Genomic DNA, 24,428 nt, shown 5'->3' on the forward strand with positions numbered 1-24,428 from the left:
TATATATATCTCTCCTACATACATACAGCTGACAATAGCATGCTGATGCTTTGAGTTACCTCTATACCCATTCTGGATCTGTATGGATATTTTTGTGAGCACCCAGGCATTTACCTTACAAATAGAGTGCAGTATCTTCCCCTGGGACTATAGATATTATATATATTCCTTATTTACTATTATGTATTCCTCCCTCTTCTGCCCACACCTGCTCACATAGAAGTCTATTTGGCTTGTTTGCCATCTGCAAAGTGGAGGTAGACGAGCCCTATAGTAGCAAAGAGAGAGATGATCTGGGATGTGAACAACCCCCAGAGGTCATGCGAGTTGCATCGCGGTGTCTATGGAGGGGGAGACAAAAAGGATAAGTGTGCTTTGTTTTCAAATGCACTTATCCTTTACCTGAATGCAGTAAGCAGTTAAGGAAATATTCACTGAGTAGAAGCATGTATTGGGATAAATATTTGGAATGCATTTGCAGACCAAAAAAATTACTCTGCAAGTGTAAAAACCACATGGAGCAGAATATGAGGGCAATGCTTGGCTGTGACAGTAGATCAGCCCTTCACTGTGCGTTTACCAATTAGCCTCTGGTTACATTACTATGCAAACACAATCTCAGTTTGGCAGTCTAGCTTTGACAGCCTCGAGGCTGCTACAGAAGACACACTAGAACAGCAACATCTATTTTTATATCTCCGCAGGAAAATGCTAATCACTTTCAATTCCTCTTAAATCATTTGCACCTGGGTTGTATATGAAGCTGTTACTATGTACAGCTTTAAAATATTTTAGTTACCGATGCAAACTTCAAGGGAGCGGATTGTGTTAGAAAGCAATTTCCTATACAGAAATACTGCCCCGATAAGTCTTTTAAAAGAAATATTTCCTTGTTAAGTGTTTTTTTGTTGTATTGTCTTATACACCAAAATGATTAATTTTAAAAAGGGAAATTCTGCTCTAATTAAAGTGTTTGTAACTGTTAATAATGACGTATAAATGCATTTCTTTGCCCATAGTAACTTTATTGAAGGGTTCCTTTTTATCTTATTTTAATAGTGATCAAAAAATACCTGCAGGCCAACTGGTGTTCTCTTAGCATTCTGATCACAGCAAGCACAGAAGCAGATTTGTGCTGCCGTGGTCAGTTTGAGTGCCAGCGGCTCCTATACGGAGTCACGTTGCCTAAAGTAAAAGTATCTGCAGAAAACATGTCCATTTTTAAAAGGTATTTGGGGGACGTTTGTTGTGAGAAAAGTGGTGTTTTAGAGCTTTGGCATTGAAGCTATGCGATAGCTTCTGCCCACTATGCTCCAGATATACTTTATATACCTATGCTCTACACTTCCAGCATCAACCCCCTAGTAAGTACAAGAGGGATTCTTATTTATTCAGCAGTCGATTCATTCTGCTAGAAGTATATTCATATGCTTTCTTGAGATGTAGCCAATAGGAGCCCCTTGGGCATAAGGTTTTACCATTTTGTGCATGTATGACTGCTACATCACACAAAGGCATTCCAATTTTTTGGAACAAAATAAAAAATAGTATTTGGCCTTGGGTATGGCTGCACCTACTTTTTAGGTTGAAATCAACAATGCAATGGAAGCTTCAATGCTCTGCATTGTCTTTTTTTTTTTTTTTACAATCAGCACTATATAGAGGAGGGAGGAGGAACAGACCCAAAACATGAATGGGTGACTTCAAACTTGCCTGCTGTCCCATTACAGGGAAAGTAGTAAATGTGCAAGCTGATACTACTTGGGGGATTTCAACAACTCTTTATATCTTTTCAAAACATCCCGTCTTCAAAGAAAACCTCCAGGAGGGGCTTTTATAGCTAAACTGTCCCTTTAAAAAAATCCCACTATACATTTTAAAGAAACATTACCATGCAAAAGATGTACTGCATTTTTTGCTGCATCTGGGGTTTTTAGCACAGTCGGTCTAATCTATCCCTAGTTCTCGTGAACACACAACTCCCCCCCCCCCAGCTTATAACATAAAGGTCTATTTGCATTCTAAAATTTATCTAGAAGAAAGGAGATTTTACAAAATATCCCACAAAGTTACATAGCTCTCATTCATAATCCAGAATCGTGTAGAACACCCTCAGTTCAAAAAGGTCTTGTTTTGTCCTCTAACTACAACATACGCCTAAGATAAGGTTACAGTGGGAATCCCAGGTAAAAAAAAAAAAAAAAAAAGTAGCGGGGACACCCAGCAAGATACTAGTTTGGGTGGGAACACTGTTGAAAGAGAAAAAGGTGTCCAAGTGCGGGCAACTTCTTTAATAAACAGAAAAAGGGACTTGTATCGTTGCGCAGATCAGCACTGTGTTTGCTCTTATCACAAACAGAACATGCCCTAAGAGAAGTTCAAATGGCAGTTCTTAAGTTTACTCTGTAAACATGTGCAGAACGGGATGTGAAAGTTATCCTGTAGTAACCTCAGTGGTGCATGCCTCATCTAAATAGAAAGCCTTGCCCTTTCACAGTCACTAGTTCAGTGACACATTAAACGTGAACCTGTGCATTGCCCATACAGGGAGACTGGGGTTCAAATGAGCCAGAATTGGCCTTTAATGGGAGCAAAGGGAGTAAAAGAAAATTGCCTGGCACTTCCAGGTATGTAGAGCAAATTGCACTCCTTCCTCCTACGTGACAGTGCTGGTACCTGGTTGATCAGGCACTGAGCATGGTCACATGGGGGCAGGATTTACAAGGCAAACTCTCTTCACTCCCAACGATCAAAGGGAGAGCAAAGAGAAGGGAGGTAAAAACGTATTGTGGGGTGCCATTAAAGTGATATCTAAACCCACCAAAAAATGTAATATATTGCAGCTCAACAGTCATTGGATGACATGCTAAATGCAAAATTGCTGTTTGCGCCCGCAGGTAATCACAGCATGTGCCGTTACGGCCTGCAAATAGCTGCGAGCAGAGACAGCTGTCATTGCATTGTACAACACTGCCTGCAGCTGATCGCAGAAATCTCAGAAAATAATTGATTAAACTCACAGGGTTTTTCACAAAAGGGTGAAGAGTTTGGAGAAGGCAGAAGAAGTGAACAATCTAGGACAACATAGCTGCACTGGAATGTTAATAACCTTTGTGAAAAACCCTGTCATTCCCCATTCGCAAGTTAAAATAAATTGGGTCTTAGAGGGAATAACATGAGGAAGGGTTTAAATGTCTGTCAGTCAGGTTTGATATCTGTGCAACTGTTAAGTGAAACTCACTGTCCTGATTATACTTTAAGAATAATGATAAGGCTGGGCTAGGTGCGAACCCAGTTCACCGGAGTTCTTCCAAGCCTGCTCAAAACTCTGACCGCCACCCCCTCCTCCCACCAAAATCAGTTGCAGGGAGGTGCATTCCCCACCCCACAGCTATACATCAGAAAAAGGCAGGGAATGCCCCCGCTGCAACTGCCACCACTGATTGGGTCGGGAGAAGGAGGTGGTGGTCAGAGTTTTGAGCAGGCTTGGGTGAACTGGGTTTGCCAAGCCCAGCCTCATCTTATTTAGTAGATTAACAGAAATCTCCCTAATGGGACATTAAATGCCACCTTTGACAGTTGTCACTGGGATGAGTTTCTCTATTGAGAGATCTCCCATTCCTCCTTGTCCATGGTCTCTGTTGATATTGCGGTTTCCCTCACCTTCTATCTCTGCGATAGACAGAAAATAAAAAAGGACAAATCCCCTTGAAAGGGCTGCGGACATCAATAAAAACCTAACTACGATTTAAACCCTTTCCTACTCTATCCAAAACATTCAGAGTTTTTACTATTCAGTTTACTTGTAAGTAAACCTGCATGCAGAATTGTACATATGCCTGCCACCATTATATGGAAAGATCAATGCTAACTTGTCATCATGGATTTTTCTTATCACTATTCCTACCTGTAAATAAAGAATGTGGAAATATTCCTCACAGCAGAACACTACAGACACATGTCCACTACACTGTATATATTACTATGTATCTATCCCAGGAAACATTTTATTGCACAATATCTAATTATCAAATTGTCTCTTTTGAAGATACAAATGTGTACTGTGTACAGGAATGGATTGCAGAGTTAAACCAAATACAAAGAGAATGATCGGCCATATCATGAAGGCTTACAGAAATTAGGAGTTATTTAGATATGTCTTTCAAGTTGCAGTTAACTTTCCCTGTTGATACTGGTATCAGCTAGTTTGGTATTAGACTAATGCCACCATCTCTGACCCTTTCCATTAAACCAAGCTGCTCAACAATGCCTAATCCATGCGTCATATAATCCTCCTTAATACTGTATAAACTCTCTAGGTGATGTTTGGACATTTTTTTTTTTTTCATTTAGTGAGAACATCTTGGCCTATTTCAAAGAGTATTCCATGACCAAAACATTCAAACCATGAGGTTAAAGTAAAAATGGCACTGTCGAAACTCTACTAAAAAGGGGCAAATTAAAAGACATTAAATAAGCAGGGGGGTGTTTGCCACAAATGACACTATTTTATAGAAAACAAACAACTTCTTGGCTTCTAGGTTGAAAAAGTTTTACTTCTAAATCTTTTACACTGATTGAGTCAAATATGTAAGCATGTTTATTACACAAACATGGCAGGCTCCTTTACATAAACGATCTACCAATAGGCAAACTCCGGCCCTCCAGCTGTGATGAAACTACAAATACCAGCATGCATCTGCCTGTGGGAGTTATGCCTGTGGCTGTCTGTGTCTTGCAATGCCTATTGGGATTTGTAGTGCCACCATAGCTGGAAAGCAGAGTTTGCCTACCCCTGCTATAGAGGTAAAAAATTCTAAGGCAGTCCCAAATCCAAAGGCTCACTCCCCGCTATTAAACCAATACACCCTTACTCCACCTCTAACTTGTTCCATTATGTTATCCATACACATGCACATACAAACACATACATATGTTGCAAAGTCAAGTTTACATGGTCAACTATTGTGCTAATCTTACCTCTGCCGTTTATCCAAGAGCCATTTTATAACCCTTAGGAACATTCCCAGCATCAGACGGCAAATCATCCTCCACTCACTTCATCCCAGTTGTGGTTTCCACAGTCTATATGGATGAGGCTTTGCTGCCAACTTCAACTCTGACCTAGTGCAGGCATTCCTTAGATATTTACTCTGCCCAGATGACTCAACATTGTTAACTACAGCCAATTGTATCACAATGAGATCCCATGAAGTCTTAATATGACCGGGCAATCCTTAGTCAAGATGAAAAGGAGAGGTGTCCTGAGAGAAAAGCTTTGCTGAACCACCCTTCTGTGAATTGCCTGCCTGATATGCTGATCCTCCTGCTTCAATACTGATCAAGAAACTAGCATGAGGATAAGAATTATTGACCTTTTTGAGTTTCCTTATTTACATACTTCTTCCAGTTCTGTGATTCAGCTGGCCATGCATGGATTGAATTTTGGCGGTTGCTGCCGAATTGGCCAAAGTTCAATCCGTGGGTGGCCCTGCTGGCACGCCCCAGCTCGACACAAGTCGATCTTTCAGTCGATTATTGTTGAAAGTTGCTGGGTGGGAATTGTTAGCTAAACAGTAACTGCAGCCAAATCAGTTGCAGTCAACGTTTGGGTATTCTGATGTGGCTCAGAATACAATAGCTGGCAGGGAAGATTGCTCTAATTACACTCTACCAGGAAAGGGGAAACTAGTAATTTCGCTCATTTACCACAAAGGGCTAAATGAAAGAAATATTAAAAAGGTGTATGGCCAGCTTAACAGCCAGTCAATCAGACTTTCCGGAAGGAGGTCATCAATGGCAGCCACCATGTGTCTCAAGATAAGACTCCTTGAAGGAGCTCTTCTTAGGAAATGGCTGATTATACGTATTGGGTTCTTAGACAAAAGGGTATTTAAAGAAGTCACCCAGGGCAGCCATACCAAGAAAGTCTTTAGTTAGGAGGGCCAGAGACCACTCCACACATCAGTCAATGCACAAATTGTTGAAACCCATCTACGGAACTACTGAAATTCATAGTGCTAGACCTACCTGGGAAGCCAACATTAAACATGCCTGCCCCAAATTAGGACATGCCTGCTTACTGCAGGATTACATTTACAACCGGCAGACTGTATATATAGCTTAACTAAGACATTACAAAAATGTAACAACCCAAAACAAATGGTTTATTTTCTTTTAAATACCATGTGACAGAGTACAATTAAAAAGGGAAAGGAGTTTTCATATTTTCAGTCCATAATCTTTACACAAAAGGTCATTTTTTGGTAAAGGTAAACAAAAAAAAAAAGGTATTTGCTCATCCATATTGTTATGACTGTATTTGCCAAGTACAAATAGCAGCCCAGTGAAATAACTGCCGAGATAGACGTAATTAGCCAGACATTTTAAAAATCGGTCAGAGTAGACTTAAGGTGCCCATACACTGTACGATTCTCGTACGAGAATCGCTGGAAATCCCGTGATCGTACAAGAATCGTACAGTGTATGGAAGGCGTGCGACCGTTTCTACTGTACGGTCGCACGTCTTCCATCGAACAAGCATGCTGGAAAACCCGCCGGGAATCGTACGATTCTCGGCGAGTGAGTGGCCTGCTGGTTCGACAACTGACGAACAGGCCGGTGTGCGCACGCGCACACTGCCCGTTTGCCGTCCTTGCAAGCCCGCCCCTCATTGCAGTCATCGCAAGCCCGCCCCTCAAGCCGCCTGTCCAAGATGGGCAGATCGTACTTTTTTTAAGTACTTTACAACCATCGCAAGACTGTGCTCAATGATACCTAGAGTGTTTAGTGAATTCCTACTTGTTTTTCTAAACCTTTTGAACCTGCTCAACAAGATCATACATTCCATTTTTCAAGCACATTACTATAGATAGTCCTGAACTGCACTTTGACCAGCTTTTGTAAAAAAGAAAACAAGTGGAGGAAGCACAGGGGGTTATGTAGGTCTTTCAGCATGCCACAAGCTGATTAGAGAAGATCACAGAACGCATGACTATAGTCCAGATACAGGCTTTCAAGGCAACACATGAAAATGTATAAATAAAAAAAAAAAAAAAAAAGGGAGTAAAAATGTTCAATGCAGTGTTGTAGCAGGTTACATTGAACATGCTCCTAGGAAATTCCCAGGGGTTGCAAGGAGCTGAATGAAAGTGACGGCTCTTCTTAGCTTGGACTAAGCTCCTTCAAAACAAGTTGTGCACTGACCCCTCTGTCCTCTAATCTCACTTGCTTTGTCATCATTGTCTGTAGGAAAATAAAAAAAAATAAAAATCTGCCATTCCCTTGTTGAAGAAATCCGTTCTTCTGTTTTATACTACGTCTGGGAGGCAGATGGCATGCAATCATTAGCCTATTGTCAGCAGCAGTGCTGGGGTAGATTACTAGTGTGTCTTGCTTGTCATGGCAGGTGCATGGCCTTGAGGCTGCCATCTGCTGAGGAAGGAAGTCTTCTCCTGGAAGATGGGACGTACAGACAAAATGTAAACAACAACAACGACGACTATGCTGAATCTCCGCTGATTGGCAGGAATCTCTTCTTTCCCTCATTTCCATACAGACCTTTTGTGATTGCTACAAGCAATAACCACAAAATACCTAACCCAATACGTAATCAAGGCATATCAAGAGTCGCTATCTCAGGGGAAAATTGACTTTCACCATTCATCCTGTGCATAGTTTGTCCTATTCATCATCCAGACAGGAAGGAAAGAAATTACAGAAATTTTTTTTTAGCATGATGGTGATACATAATTCAATAAGTGATTAGAAAATGAACTTAATTATGTCAGTTCAGCTCTAGTGAGACCGATAACAGACTGGTTTATTGCAGATCTCTGTACAGCAAAATGCAGCCCGTCTACAAATGTGTACAACGAATTAAAATAAAATAAAATGTTGCCCTTTGTCCTGTCGTGCCAACACAACATAGCAGTACGATAATCACTGATAGTGACTAAATAAGGGATTATAGTTTACGATAGGAGACATACCACAAGCTACAGTGCTTTATGGTTTGTAATAACCAGAAGTGGCTTTAACTATAAAACACAAATTGTAAAAAATGCTATATTGTAACATAGCAATATAACAATCTCTCAACAAATGTTTATATGATATATATTTATATTACACACATATATACATATATCTTCCTATTATTGTTATTATTAGTGCACCAGTCATTGGAGTTACTGCAATACAGGTCGATGCCTATGCATTGAGTGGACCTCCATTCCATCCTCCACTATAAACATTATTTTAACATATGGATTTTATATAGGTGCTGCATCATATATTAATATTACATTGATAAAAACAGATACTAAAAACTTGATCTTTGTTAGAGAGGCGTTTGGACATATTAGTCAACCTCTACTTGTGTTCGGTATCTTGCCCTTAATTAATAGTTTCCTCATGCATGCATATGCATGTTAAAAAAAAAAAAAAAAAAAAAAAAAAAGAAGAAGAAGAAGAAGAGGGTTCCTGGAATCAAGTCAGTGTAGGCATTATTCCAATGATTAATGTTTTTATTTATCACATATTATAGGTAGGAGGTACATACTATGTAAAGCTTTGCATCCACAACTCTGTAAACACTGTAAAGTTACATGAGGCCTGATTCTTTTCATTTGATAAAAATAAGGACCCCCAAATTGCAGTGCTCACATCTGCTCATGCATAAATTACATGCATCGCATGCAAGTACCTTTCCTCTCCCAATAAAACAGATTAGCTCCCTTCATTCAGACTTCCAATGACCTTGAATACATTTTTGGCACGGTGCACATGCTGAGCCTCAACACACACTCTAATCCTGAACTCACAGGCAAAGCCTGGGGTCTTTTCAGGGCAGCATCCTTCCTCGTCTTTATTAGAGCTATTTATAATCATCAAGGGCTTCATTATCAAGAGGCGTTAGTCAAATGTGCACATTCTGGGCATTAAATTGTGTCCTATATGGCCTAAAATGTCAAACGTTAAAAAGCAAGTACAGAGCTGGCTTTGTGCCACACTGGCTTTCAGGCATAAAAGCGTTAAACGGTCTCTTCTACCTTCAACCAATTGGTTTATGTTCATTCTGTCAGTACAAATTTACATAAAAGGTTCATTTCCCCCCCCCACTTAAAAAGTAGCTTATCCATGACCTTTTCTCTCCCTCACCTATGTTATGTTCTGTATATCACTTACACATGTGTCAGTGTAGGGTACTATACTGCAGCCTTTCTCAACATTTTGTTTAACATGGAGGAACCCTTACAATTGATTTCATGTTGCTAATAATTATTATAGGTATACCTCGCATTATATTAACATGATCAATAAATTGAGAAAAAAATAAATAAAAAAAAGGAAATGTGACAAACTTTTTTACTACCTAGGACTACTACCATCACATCAACAACTGCTTACAGTGAATAAATTGTAATGATCCCCCACATTGGGTGTCAATAAAGAAATGTCCCAATATATGGTGCCTTTTGTAGGCAATATTTCTTCCTACACTGTTGGACAGTGGAGAAATTCCCTCTTATATTGGTAGCCAAAGAAGGACCACCTTACACTGGTTGTCTTTCGGAGAAGGACCGCTTTATATTGGTGGCCAGCAGGATAAAAACCCCACTACACCGGTGGTAAGTGCAAAGAATGCTCCCCTTACAGATAGGTAAAAAACATAATTGGTGTCAGTGGTTGCCTGAGATGCAGAAATTGCTGGAGGAACCCCTAGAAACCTCTGGAGGAACCCCAGGGTTCCACGGGACCCTAATTGAGAAAGACTGCTATACTGTATTGGTAATTATCCTAAATGCAAACACACGAAGCTGCAATATATGTATCAGAAATACTGCAGCTGCCAGTTCAGGGACACCCAGGTAGGTTGTGTCCTTTGCCTGTATCATACAAATGTCACACTTAAAACAAATAGTGACATACAGATAGAAAATGACGAACATACCGTATTTGTAAGGCCTGAGAACATAGACAGGAGTTTATTATTCCAAGAACACAAATATATGTTCATTTTAAATGGATACGGTTCCAATATAGCTGGGTTTTAATGCTATGTTTTGGCTGCTTTTTGAAGACTACTTTTTACATACCACCTGCCTTCAAAACACCGTTCATGTTGTGACATGCCTGCATTCCTTTCAAGGCAGTTTACAGCATCTGTTTGTCAAATGCTAAAAGGAAAGTTATGAATCATAAATTCCAATTTCTAGTTCTCATGGTTGAGAAAAGAGTTCAACAACATTCTCACCACTATGCAGCTCTGCATTTTTAGAAACTGCATAGGGTATAAAACATATATTGCATTTTTCAGAATGTTAGCATATATCAGCTATGATTCGGTATCTTACCGCAATACAAAAACAATTTCAAGTTTTCTGTAAACTGAAATATTTTACACATTCTACAGACTTAAACCCTATTCTCTACAGACACATGAAAGCTATATTAACAATAGTGTTTCATTAAATAAGTGAAGGATGTATCCAGATATGAAACACCTCTTCTGAAGAACATGTTCTGAATTCCGTGGCAGAAGGTTGCCAATGTTGAAGTCCCCCTCCTCAAGACTTGGTTTCAGAGCTCCAATGCTGGTCACTTGACCTGCTGTCAAAGGGAGCCTAAAGAAACATTTTCTTCAGGAAAGCCAATTATTTTACAGCTCCAAGCATCATGCAGATTTTTAATGTAGCACTATTGTTGCTTTAGCTGTCATTTGTCTGCAATGAGAAGGCCTGCTTTAGCTACACGTGGGCATATGTAGCAAATTCCAGCAGTGCAGATTATACAAGGCCCCCACATCTAAGCATTTTGTTTCATGTTTCCCTGCGAACTACAAATGCTCAACAAGGCAAATTCCATTATTTTCAATGGTGCCCTTTACATCTGAGTGCCGTGTTGCTTGTAGCTGAAAACCTATCATTTGAAAAGTAAAGGATCTCCTCTTCCTAGTAATTAGCTTTCATTGGCCAAAACAAAAATGCCTGAATTTTTGCGGGGTGCTTATAAGTCACCTCATGTGTGAATGCAGGATAATTCAAAATAATTGTTCTCCATTCCTTCACTATCCTTACATGTCTAATTCCCCAGGGTTTGAAAGGTTTCATTTAAAAGGCCATTTCTCCCAATTCATGCTGGCTATTAAATAAGGTAGTACAAACACACAGTAGCGCAGGGGTAATTCAACTTCAGCCCTCCAGCTGTGGTAAAACTACAAATGCCATCATGCATCTTCCTCTGGACATCATGCCCGTGGCTTTGAGGACCCGTTCACAACACTGTGCAGCGTTAATTGCACAGCACCATGTGATTAATACAGGCTTTCATGCAACACACCTAACATGCGTTACAGTGCAGACAGTGCATTGCATTTAATTTGAATGGCACCCCAACACACCTCCCCGCTGCCATGCACGGTATTGCATTACCTTGTGCTGCCGTGGAAAAAAGTAGTGCAATGCACTGCAACACACGGTATTGTGGTACAGTGCATTGTGCTGTGTGGTGAACCGTGTAGAATGTACCATGTGACAGCAGTGAGCCCTCAAAGTCTTGCAATGTCTTATGGAATTTGCAGTTTCACTAAAGCTGGAGGGCCGAAGTTTGGTCACCCCTGCAGTAGAGGATCCTATAACACCCAGATTTTATCTTTTTTATGTAACTACAAACATATCACAAAAAAACATATCACACTTTTACTGCAATCATCCGACTACAGCACCAGGAAAATCGGATTATATATTTCCAGAGGTATTCCCAGGTTTTAGGATATGGAAAACATCAAATTTTCCCTGGTAACGTCCCCATTTTCCATTTGTTACTAAGTTTAAACTACAAGGCAACACGTGTTGTTGTGCACATTAAGGTGTATAGGAGAGGGGACCTATGCACAATTGGTCTACTGTGAAGCATTTCATTCAGTGCTATATGTTGCAACTAAACTTAAAATTAGTACATAAACTAGTCCTAAGTGATGCTTAAATATTATTTCAAATTCCCTCTGATCACACACCAGCGACGATAAGTCTATACTTTGTCAGTAAATGTAGACATATCAAATATCTTCGGATGTTCAATATGTTGTTTATATATAGGGAACAAATGAATGTAATCTTGCCATCTTGAAAGTAATCAGAGGCAATCATCAGCAAGTACTTCCTGTGCCTTAAGCAGCAACTGTTCTAGGTTCACTTCAGAACAAACACTCCATTCAGAATATTCCGCTGCATTCTATTTTAAATTCAAAAGGTAGCCAGTCTCACACACACACAAAATTAACCCTTTGAGAAACACTACATGCCCATGAACTAGAAGGTCACAGGTATTCAGAAGAGACAACAAAACCATGGAAACACCATGTGCAGGCTAATTCATTAAATATAGGCTTCAGCTCTACTAGAAGGATTGTTCTGCTTTTATTCCTTTATAATCATCATAGTATAGTTTCTCAGTGGTTAGTATTGATGTCTTATCACTCAGGGATGCTAAAATGTAATTCTACAAGGGTAATATATCCACAGCCTTATATTTTTTCATGATTGCAGGGTTTTTTTCATTACCACACACCACCGTTGAAACAGGGCCTTAGTGTGCATTGCTCATGCCCACCATCTCTATGGAGAAAGAATGCTTTGAGGCAAATGGCTCAGTACTCAGCAAAGCGGTACCAAAGGTTGCCTACATCAGCATATTATATAGTTGTGCCACAATATCAGATGATCTGACTGCAGTTGAAGCCTGGAAATTATAACTCAGGGTAAAGCTGGCCTTACACTGCTTGCATTTCATTAGTGTATGTTTGTCGAGGCAGCCGGTCCAAAAAAATTGCCATCAACCACTGCAGCCAATCAACTGCAGTCCCTGTTTGGGTATTTTGACAACGACACACCTCATAATACAATTGCTCAGCAGAGGGAGGGATTCCATGCTGAATCAAGCATTTTTTTCTCATTCAGCCCAATGGGGCTTTGCCTATTGAAGAGACCCTGCGTGGTTCTGAAACGTAATCTTTTGTTATTCTGCGAAACTATCAAAAAAAGATGAGATTCTGAGGCTAAAAAGGTTTGCAGACAACATATTTTCGATCAGTGTGCTGTGGTGCAATCCACCAGTTGTTCCAGCACCCAACTAAAAGATGTAGATCGGTATGAGGTGGGAAGGAGATATAACCATAATGAGTGGGGGAAAAAAAGGTCAGCATAAAACTCAGCAATGAGGAACGGGGAACGGACCTTCTGTATTATTACATAGTGGGATTCCAAGCACATGGGATATTCTTGTTCCCCAGACTCCATGTCTCTACAGTGTGTTCATGTGTATGTCTACAGTAAAGCCACTCGAGTGTAGGCACTAGGTCATTTCATAGACAATAAAATATAATAATATTATGTAGTAGTAATAATGATAAAAAATAAAGCAGATATAAACCTAGAACACTGTTAGTTTGGTGTGTTGAATTTAGAATAAGTCGAAGGAAAATATATTCAACTTAATAAAATACTGATGATAAATGTATATTATTCCAATTCAAATGACAATTTGAATGTGGCTTACTGGTTAGCAGTTTGCACTTCTGCCTTGCAGCAATTGGGTTCTCGGTTCGAGTACCAGTTAGGCTGGGTTCACACCTAGACGTATTGAATATGCACGTTTGTCGCGCGTTTCACCGCGATTCGCGGTAACAAAAACGTGCGACAAACGCCCGTTTCCGAGGGCTACTTGGCTGTATCCCAATGGAAACGCGAGACCAAAACGCCCCAAAGAAGTACATGTACTTCTTTGGGCGTAGGCCGTTTTGTATCGCGTTCGGACGGGCGGAAATACGGCAAGGTGTGAACCAGACCCATTGACTACAATGGGATTTAGATGTTTGAGCGTTTTGTAGAGCGTTCGTCGAGCATTGAACGCGCTACAAAACGTTCAGGTGTGAACCAGGCCTTAGGACATGGTTTGCATGTTTTCCTTGTATGGGTTTCTTCTGGGCACTCTAGCTCAACTGACTGTGGCCAAGGTGGCTGCCTCACATCCTAAGCGCTCAATCGTGTGTGCACAAGATGACATCCCAAGCACTCAAATGAAGCAGCCATTTTGGCACACAAGTCCTAATCGCTTTGAGTCCCCAGGTAGTAAAGTGCAATAGAAATTAAAATTAAATTAAGAGTGGAAATGCCCCACAAATACTTATTGACTTGCAGTAACAGGGAGGAATCCCAATGCTAATCACAATTAAGAAGCAATAGCTTCCTTGCTGTTATTGCTTGGGTAGGTCATGTGACTGTCCTTGAAAAGGTGAAGTGCATACTTATTAAACCCAGTATTTTTTAGTTGTAGGATGTTAGCTATGATATAAGAGGGCTTGTATGTGCTGATTCAGTCACCGTGTTTTAATACAATGAGATAGTCAATGGAAAAATAGGAGTGGAACATGATGTACCAGGTGAAATAGTAGAAACAATGGTCTAGTTCAAAGGGAATATTTGTGTCTGTTACTAGCTGGAAAGCAGACACCAGAATCATCCTGCTGTGACAGGAGAGTACAAGCTAAACCAGAATGGGTTAGTTATCATTACTGTTAAATAACTGATGCACTTAACTTGTGTAAGAGTGACTATATCTGAAAGTCACATGTTCTTTTTTTCTTGGAATGCAGATTAGAGTTTGCAGCAAGTGCTCCTGAATACCTAATGGAACAGAGTAGACGAACAATACCACCCAAGTATCTTAAGCGAACCGAAGTGTAAACTAAACATACAAAAGGAACATAATCAGCAGGTAGATGACTGTATAAGCTGTCTGCATATAGTTTTTCTTGCTGAAACTCCCTGCACAACCCATGTCCTCCTGAAGCAGATATAAAAAAACAGCAACTTTTACCAAGTCCATAACATAAGTACTCCTCCGTCCCCTCCAGTCGTGATAACTTGACCTGCTGATAGGTTCCTCAGACCTTGGGCACTGCATTGTGGGATGGGGCAAGGTGGTGTGCTAACTCCACTATGGGTGGAGTTTCAGTAGAAGTTTTTAGCCAGAAAAGATAAGTGAAGCACTTCCCCATATCAAACAAATGCAGCAGTAGAAGTTTAGAACACCCCTGCAGAATCAAAGCACTTGCCACTACTACTCCATGAGGGGTCCTGGATGTCATAATTTTTATGACCTTAAGCAAGGAGACCCGCCATAGCCTCTAGCCAAAGCTAGTAGAAAGCCTAGAAATTATATACTCCTAAGGAGCAAAAATGAGCAATTGTATCAACTGTATTACAGCCATTCCAATATTGGATGTTTAATATGATTAGAGCATTTGTGAAAGAAAAGAAGAAAAGAAAAAAAAAGCTAGAGAGGTGGTCTTAATACAACAATTACAGTATATACAAGCTCCAAAATAAAAATTCCAAATGTTAACTCCATGTCACATATTAAGAAAAGCATCCACACTAAAATCCAATTGATGGAATATTGTAGTGTAATAACATAAGCAAAACATCACTCACTGGGCTATTAGATGTATTAAAGGCAGTATCTGAAAAAAACCTGGCAAGAAAGTATTAAAAAGAGGCTTTGCTTTTAGTATAAAAAAGGTGCGAGTATCTTTTCTTCATTAAGTAGTGACAATTGGTGAAGGTCCTGCCCTTGGATGCCATCAAGGTTCAAGAAGGTAACAGCTGTCACCTTTTATTTTGTATATGAATTGGGGGGAACCAGTTTAATTACTGCAACAGAAAAGCTCCCAACTGTTCCTCTTTTACAGGACCATCCAAATTCGGTAATTCTCTCCATTTCTCCATCTTCAACATTAGTCCCCATTTTATATCCATTGCAGAGATGCATACTAAAAGAGGTACTTTTAAAAAGACACTAAACTCAGGAGTTACATTTTAAAAATGCATTCAAGTACCTTAACAAAAATGCATCTTATTTGTGTATTAGCTGTAGATCCTCAAATCATCTTTGAATTCAGGCTAACATTGTCCTTCCTTCTGGAGGGTGGCTACTTTTGTTCCCCATGATCCCTGTGTGTGTTGTGAAGTAGCCACTGCTTCAAACTCACTCCCGTGATGAACTACAATCTCATCTTTAGTTAGCGAATTTGTTCTGAAGTAATATCTATATAATTTGTTCTGAAGTTCTATCATGGGAGTGAGCTTGGAGCGGTAACTACTTTATAACACACACAGGGACCATGGGGAACAAAAAGTAGCCACCCTCCAGAAGGAAGGACAGTGTCAGCACCAATTCCAAGATGATTTGATGATCTACAGCCGAGTGATACACAAATAAGATACATTTTTCTTGATAGTTAAGGTACTTGAATGCATTTTTAAGATTTAACTTCTGAGTCTAGTGTCACTTTACCAAATAAAATGTTTATGATGCTCTAAATTTTATGTCCAACCTAATGGAAAAACAGTCGTTTCATAAAACCTTCAAAAAGGACTGCAGTGAAAAGCAAAAATGGCTGAAGGATCCAGAGATTCCAATGGAATGACTTAAGTAAAAAAGGAGGCTTTTTTACCCAGTTTGGAAAATGTTTCTGATACAATATCCATATCATTAGCAACTACAGCCATCTCCTTCATTGATACAGTGCTGGCGAGTATAATGAAAGCTATAAGCTAAATGCGAAGGGAAATTTCATAAGAAAATCTTTAGGTACCCCCCCAATGCTGAACTGCTTTCAACCCTTAGTCACGTTATTACAGTAAAAGCAACTTAGCTGACCTGTGTAAACATCTAAAATAAAGTCTGCACACTGGAGGTCCTTTTGGCCGTCAGCCAAGTACCCGTGAGTGGACTATGTCCATATCTGAGCTCATAATTTTGCACTACAAAGTGCAGTTAAAGGAACTTGGCTGACCGAGCATTTCTCAAGGCAATAAAAAAAAAGACTGGGGGTAGTATATATTATTATAGGAGTATAGCATACATTTAAGAGGGGGAAGCTAATCATAATAGTAACCCCTTAGGGGTAGGGCTCTCCTTACCATCTTGTCTTGAATTGTATTGCGATTGTAATGTCTTCCTTATGTTGTAAAATGCTGCGCAAACTGTTAGCCCTATATAAATCCTGTAGTATAATATTAATATTATTATTATTATTAATAATAAAAAATAGTGCCTGGACCTTTGATTTAAATGGTCCTTTATTCCGATTAAGCTTTTTTCCCCCCAGCAAAAATCCACTGAATAATAGCAAGTTCCCAATCCAATTTGCAATACAGGACAAATTCATTCCACATGTTATTTAAATATACATTCGATCTATTATTATGTAGCAAGTACTGCAGATTCACACAGAGCTAGCAATAAGCTTACAGATTCTTTTCAAAACACTGAGCCATAACATGACGTGGCCATGTCTAAAGAATGCACTGCCTGGATTTGGTCCCAATTTAAAGGTTCTATATAAGGACATGTTGTTGGCCATGCCTGTTTAACATCCCATCAGTCTCACTCACGGCACCTAGAGTGACAAGGGATTTCAGATCATACTGCCCAGAACAAAATACTACAAAGGCCTCAATGGAATCTTAATAGGCTATAAATGTAAAAGTATGTCTCACATAGGCTGCAGTTTTCCTTATTAATAAGTGTATACACAGAGTAACTCATGCAAAGTAAAAGGAACAAGTTTGAATATTGCGTAGAAAAACATGATTTACTGCCATTGCAGCTTACCAATTGCTAAGGAACACGTGTCATATTTAAAGCATGCCAAGCTGCCCACAGGACTAAAATGTAAGCCCTTAGAAGTCTACATAAAAGGCAAGTGTGCTCCTTGGCGCTTAAAGGGACTCTAAACTCAGAAGTTAAATCTTAAAAATGCAGTCATGTACCCAACTATAACCTATATCCTCAAATCATCTCTGAATTTGCACTGACATGGTCCTTCCTTCTGGAGGGTGGCTACTTTTGTTCCCCCATGATCCCTGTGTGTGTTGTAAAGTAGCCACCACTCTAACCTTGCTCCCAAGATGGAGCAATTGTACTACAATCTCAGTACAAATTAGTATATTAAGCCTGAGATTGTAGTCTATCACGGGAGTGTTTTGGGAGCTGTGGCTACTTAACAGCACACACAGGAACCATGGGGAACAAAAGTAGCCTCCAGAAGGAAGGACAGTGTCAGCACCAATTGAGAGATGATTTGAGGCTCTACAGATGAGTGATACACAATTAAGATACATTTCTGTTAATAGTTAAAAGGTACTTGAATGCATTTTTAAAATGTAACTCCTGAGTTTAGTGTAACTTTAATTGTTGTGTCCCAAGCTGGCTTGCCCCCCTCCTCCAGCATCTCCCTGTTAGGCAGTGAAATCATCCAAGAAAGATAAGGGTCTAATACTGGAGGGGTAATCCAGCGCAGAACTAAACTAAGCATTCCGGGATCTATAGCTCTGGTGGCATTCATGAAGACTTCTAAGGGTATGCGCAGGAACCTCTATGTGTTGCCAGATTAGCACATTTTAAATGTGACTGGTGCACTTTCAAAATATTAATTTGTTATCAAACACTCTACCTGATTACTGCACAGGCATAAAGAGAAAAAAAGTGTTTGGTTATCTTACACATCAGCCACTATAAATGTATTTACAACAGTGTCCTAAATATATTTATTTTAAAGGAAACCTGTACTGTGAGAAATACAAAAGGCTGCCATTGCGGAACTCCTTCTCTAAATGCCAGCTGCTTGGCTCTATCTTGCTTCAATATTTCCTAAGACACTGACCTGAAAACAAGTATACATACAGAGAGGGCTCCTAATCTGCATACTAGTATCAAGCCAAAAACTAAGAAAGCATTAAATACATTGGTTTAATATGACAGCCCTGGAACCTGCATTTTTAGAAGGAGGTCAGCAAGGGCAGCCTCCATTCCTCGGTTATAAAAGTAACAAAATCCAAGTCTTGGCTTACTATAGATATAATAGGGATTAGAATATTAAAAAAAAACTCTATTGCTTAATGGTTGAAATTAAAAGAATCCCTTAATTTCCAGTTCCAGAGTCATCATATTCGGAAGAATTTCTCCCACTCATCCAGTATAAATTTCATAGGGAAGTTTACTATGTTATGTCTCTTTCATTTACTATACAGCGCATTATGCTTGCAGGTCCCCTTGGAAAAGGAGTAGTACACAATTCACAAGCATCTCCTACAAAGCAAAACAATGATGAACCCCTCCCCGTTCAATGCTAATCTCTGACAAGCCGGTCTTCAATGGCAGAACAAGCAAAGCGTAACTAGTAGAAGCTATTCTATGACAAGCAAATGAAAAACACCCGTTTCCCTGCAGGAGAAAGAACGCATTCATAAACCTTTTTAAACATGGTAACAATAAACAATGTTCTAAATTACAACTGCAGAATACTGGACTAAAGAGCTAGTCACACTTTCCCCTCTATGGCTCAATCTGTATACGCAATCCAAGTGGAAGTATTTTGCTTATTTAACCTTTCCCTTATAAAAGAGGATTACATAGCTCTTCCAGTGCCTGTAGACATGCCTTATGAAACTGGTTTCAGACACATACAGGTTCATTTGTCGCAGCTGAAAAACAGTCATGGTGATGGAAAAAGTGCAGAAACCCCAAGCAACCAGTTATCAGGGTACTGTAGTTAAGTAGATTTATTGCTATAGACTTCTATGCTAAACTTCATCTGACCCAACATGGCTCCATCAGACACATTTTTATCTTTTTCTACGGGAAGGTATTAGCCATTGGCAAATATCATACTGGTCACTTAAATAATAAACTGCATTTGAAGCCATTAGTAACAAACACCCCTGAGTTTACAACAGTCAGGCTTTTCCCATTGAGCTGTGCAAATATTTGGATTAAAAATATAATCCAACACCTAAGAAGGTGGCAGTATTTATAAATACATACAAACACGCACATAAAAGTGCACAGGAAAAATGATCTGGTTTCTCCTAATAGGAGTCCCAAAATTATGATTAGGTAAACATCAGACTATAGGAAACCCAACGACTGTACTACAAAGCTGGTGGCCAACAAGGCTCTCATTCATTCATGGGAAATGTCAACATTTTCAACAGATTTCCACTTTACAACGTGAGCTCTGCACCATTACAAAAATATTTTGCAATATGTAGACAGATACAATCTTTGTATGCGAAGTGACCATGTCAAATGATAAGAGAAGTGTCCAAGCCCTTTATCCATATGTCAGTGACTGACAAGTGGATTGGGGGGAGGAAGCTTTGTGCTCCCCTTCTGGTTAAAGGTTAAAAGAATGTGCGGCTTTGATGTCCCTGTAAAAAGAGACATGTGGGCTTACTATTGTTTGTGTTGAATAAAAAGTAAGTGAACCCGATTTTACTACAACCAGCTAGTGTGACGTGACTGCAACCACTGGTAATATAAATCAATGGAATCCATGCCGTTGTGGGCTTTCCTCATTAACTGTTACACTTACTCATTAGAAATGTCCAGTTAAATGGACTCCAAATGCTACTTTTCTGTATTACAAAAAGGTAATAACTTTTGATTATTTCCGGAAGAAACTTTTTACATTTACTCTAGAAAAAATGCAGTTGTAAAATGATAAATATTAATCAATGGGCTCACATGAAGTTATGAATTCACAAAACACATAGGATTAGTTACAAAACAGCCGGAAACAGGTTTATGATTTTGGATACATTGTAGGAAGTATTTTAAAAACATGTACAAGTTACTTGAGCTAATTAAGAATGAATAAACAAAACAATGTTCCCTTCCCCTTTTCTGCATGTGTCTGTGGTACAGAACTGTTTTCTTACTGTACATGTTATAGGGGATTGATCTGTACTAATTGCATCCTCAGAAAGGGTCCTACCCTAACATTATAGGAGGGTAACTATTTTATACTACATGTTTGTAACAAATGTTGTAGACCATTCTCACCTCTGACAGTGGTGGCACCCTTGATTCCATGACCCAGGAAGTCAATGCTTGGATAGGACCCAATGTTCAAACTGGCAAGTCCCAGCGCAGGCAAGTGTCCTCTGGAAGAGGCTTGTGATAGCAGCAACAGGTTTCGATCTTCAGGTGACAAGTCAATGGCAATGTAGTTAAGTCCATTCTGGAATCCCGCTGAGGTTTCCCTGCACATGGGGCTGCCACATTCACCAACTTCCAATGTTTCTCCAGGCCTCAGAGACACATTCTCCACAGAGGCTGAGCTGTGCCTCTTGGGACTATGTGCAAAGGAAGGTGATACAGGAGTCACTTGGGTGGTGGATGAAAAAGTCTCTGAACTGTGGCGCCGGCGTCCCCCTTGTGGATCTGCTCGGATGACCTTAGCCCCCCTATCTGGATCTGGTGGAGGACTGTGCAGGCTAAATGCCCCATTCATCTTGTCCATGAGTACCGTGAGGCACTGTACCCCATTAACTGTACTTTCTATAGGTAATTTTGCAGCTGTAGGTGAAGATGCCATGGAAGAAGATGGCTGTGGTGAGGTCTTCCTTGGGCTCATTTCTGTATAGTCTGAATTTGGGCATAGGCTAGCTGAGGCTTTCGGTTTTGGTGAAGTAGGTCCAAAGTCCAAGTTCATATAGTCCGAAATTGGGGAGGGTTGAGGCCCAGACCCAGAAGATGAGGAAGATGGACTGCCTGCAGCAGACAGTGGTGCAGAGTCTGAATGGACAGTTTGTGGAGGCAAAGGCAAGGAATCTTGAGATCTTGCCTCTCCAAAATATATGTGGATATATTCTCCACCTGGAGGGCTTGGGGGTTCTGGTGGATGCTCACTCATGCTTGGCAGAGTGCGAAGTGCAAGGCGAGAAGGTCGAGCAATTCGACCATGTGGAGAAGAGGAAGCTGGGGACCTCATTAAGACATAAGGCTCAACAACTGCTGGGCTATTATGTTGAGGTGCTGTTGAATGACTCCGGCAACTGCAATTTTTAGGCTGCATGAAGAAATAATCAGGAGGTGTAAAGGACAGTGGCTCTGCAGGAGATAGCGTATGATGTACAGATACTGGCCTTGTTTTAGACCCACAGCACATTGGCATATAACCATCCGGTGAATATTCCTGAGTACTGCCACTGATGCAAGTGCGTGGCTGTAGAATTTGCTGAGGCGCAGACACACTTGCTGGGCTCATAGGAACATAATCTGTGGAAGAGGAAACAGTAACAGCTCCATGATTCATGGGCATGTACCCATCATCCTCCTGACGTCCAATTTCTACATCCGCATAGTCCTCTGGATAAGGATGGCATGTTTTAGGAGATGATGAGAGAAGACTAGAGCTACCCTTATATGTGGCACGCACAAGGGTTGATTCATCAAGGGAAGCAGAGGAAAGTTGAGGAGTTGCAACTTTTTGTCTTCCAGGAGTAGTTAAAGAGTAGGTTCTCTTCCTGGGGCACTTCTCTATTGCTGAACATTCCATGCGTCGGGCAAGGCATTGGCAATCACCAGAGAAAGGTCTATCCATTGACATGTACCCATTCATGTCTCCCGTGTGTGGTGGAGTACCAGAAACTGAATCTGGAGTGCCACTACGGCAACTTAAATATGCTCGGGCTAGGTCCCCTGGACTGGAACTATATTCATCCAAAGACATAAAACCTGGGTCACTAGGTGACCCAGATGCAGATGCATTACAGCTGGAAGGACGTGGAGGAACTAGGGGGTCACAAGCAGAGCCATGGCCACTGCTCCCAGAGGAGATGCTAACTGGACTGGCAGCAGATGGTGGAGAATGTGGAACTGGCATGGACATAGACCTGCTGTGTTGAAGGGGACCAGGAGCAGGAAACAGTTTCCCATTTCGACCACCTAAACTCAATGTATGGGAACGACTTAATGGAGTACGAAGAATACTTGGACTCAAAGGACTACTTAAGACCATCTTGTTGCTTAAATTATCTCCTTCGCTAGCAGTGCGGAGACGAGAAGACTGATTTACAGGAACACTTGACGAAGTTGGGGGAAAGTCAGTGCGGGTTCTCCTGGCCAACCCGGTCTGACTTGGCGGCAGCTGCGAATGATGCCGTCTCCCCGGTACGCTAATGGGGTTGGAACTTGAAGACTGGCTTTTGCTGCGAGGCCGGAATTCAGCTAACTCCTTCATAGCCTTCATGGCCTCTAAAATTGTCTCATGGATGCTCTGGGCTACCACATTATCGTCAACCTGCATCCAGATCTCTCCAGGTCCAGTGGAAGCCGAGCGACCCACCTCCACGAAAAAGTAATTGTCCGAGTGACCGCAGCGGCGGATGTTCATTAATTGAAGGGTCACCGAAGGAGTTTCACTATTCAGGCGCACAAAGCTGATACTTCGTGCGGACAAGCACAGCCGATGCACGCCGATCAAACTTTTAATCTGGCCCAGGCCCCTTGGCTTCAAGTTGACTTGCCACACCTCCCTGTAGGCTGCGTTGGCTGGCGTTATTAGTCCGTAATTTGGGTCCTCAACCAATGCCAGGTGACCGCTACAATTAGTACCACAGCTGGCCGTTCCAGAACAGCAGGTTCCTCCTGTACCTGTGCACCCATTTCTGTCTTTTTCGCCTCTACCGCTGCCCAGCAGCTCGGTGAGAGCCCGGTACCAGCTCTCCTGCTCTTGCTCAGTCTCTGCTGCCACCGCAAAGTACTCATCGCGGGTGTAAAGGGCGATCAGGTACTTGTTTTTAGCGTCTGCCCGTTTGTTGATGTTCAGGCAGCTGTCCAGGGAGATGACCCTTTTGGCCGCCGCCGACTTGCTCCTCCACTTCTTCTCGCTCTCGTAGTACTCGAGCCTGGCAGTGGGGCACCCCTCCACGGGCTCCTTCAGCACGAAGAAACGCTTGTGACCATGCTTCTGCTTCCTCAGGTAGCCGCATTTTTTGACGCTGCTGCTGTTGTTGTTGTTGTTGTGGTTGAGATTGGAGCCAGCGGGGAGAACCGGCTGCCCTGGAGTGGGAGGGCTGGCCATTCCTCTTCTTACCTCGAGCGCCTGGATCCCCAGAGTTGGAAGGATGACGGATTGACAATTTCTAGTACCTTGACCTTCAAAGAGTCAAAAAAAGAAGAAGAAGGAGGTGTGAGATGCAGCCAGGAACATGTTTTCAGATTAAAGATCAGCAGTCTACATGGAAATATTGCTCTACTACTAGCACAGCGCTGGGATGCAGCAATCCTGAGACACCCAGATGCTGCAGTTCATGTGACGTACATACTACATACTACATAAACAGTTCTCTCAATGAAAAGAGGAATGCAATCAGATGTGGAGCACTGGCAGTATGAAACGCAGGAGAAAAACACGGACTCACCTTCCAAGGCAGGAGATCAGCTCTGGGAACACATCCTGCAAGCGCCTGGTGCTGTCATCAGATGTTTATTCCTCATTGCCGGTGAGTGCAGCTAGCCGGTGTTGTCTAGCCATGCCGCTCGGGGATCATCAGCTGCTCTGCTCTGGCCGG

At 41.1% G+C, this 24,428-nt stretch overlaps 1 protein-coding gene across 1 annotated transcript in view; it reads right to left on the reverse strand.

Moving 5' to 3' along the window:
• The window catches only part of IRS2 (insulin receptor substrate 2), a 27,674-nt gene extending 3,650 nt beyond the window's left edge, over positions 1-24,024 (reverse strand). Inside the window, exon 1 of the mRNA XM_018557008.1 lies at positions 20,914-24,024. Within this exon, the coding sequence (XP_018412510.1) occupies positions 20,914-23,938 (3,025 nt within the window). The 5' untranslated portion in view covers positions 23,939-24,024. The remainder of the gene's footprint in view (positions 1-20,913) is intronic.
• Between the last annotated feature and the right edge of the window lie 404 nt (positions 24,025-24,428).

This window comes from Nanorana parkeri, unplaced genomic scaffold (assembly GCF_000935625.1).
Source record: "Nanorana parkeri isolate BGI_ZX_2015 unplaced genomic scaffold, ASM93562v1 scaffold262, whole genome shotgun sequence".
Taxonomy (NCBI): Eukaryota; Metazoa; Chordata; class Amphibia; order Anura; family Dicroglossidae; genus Nanorana; species Nanorana parkeri.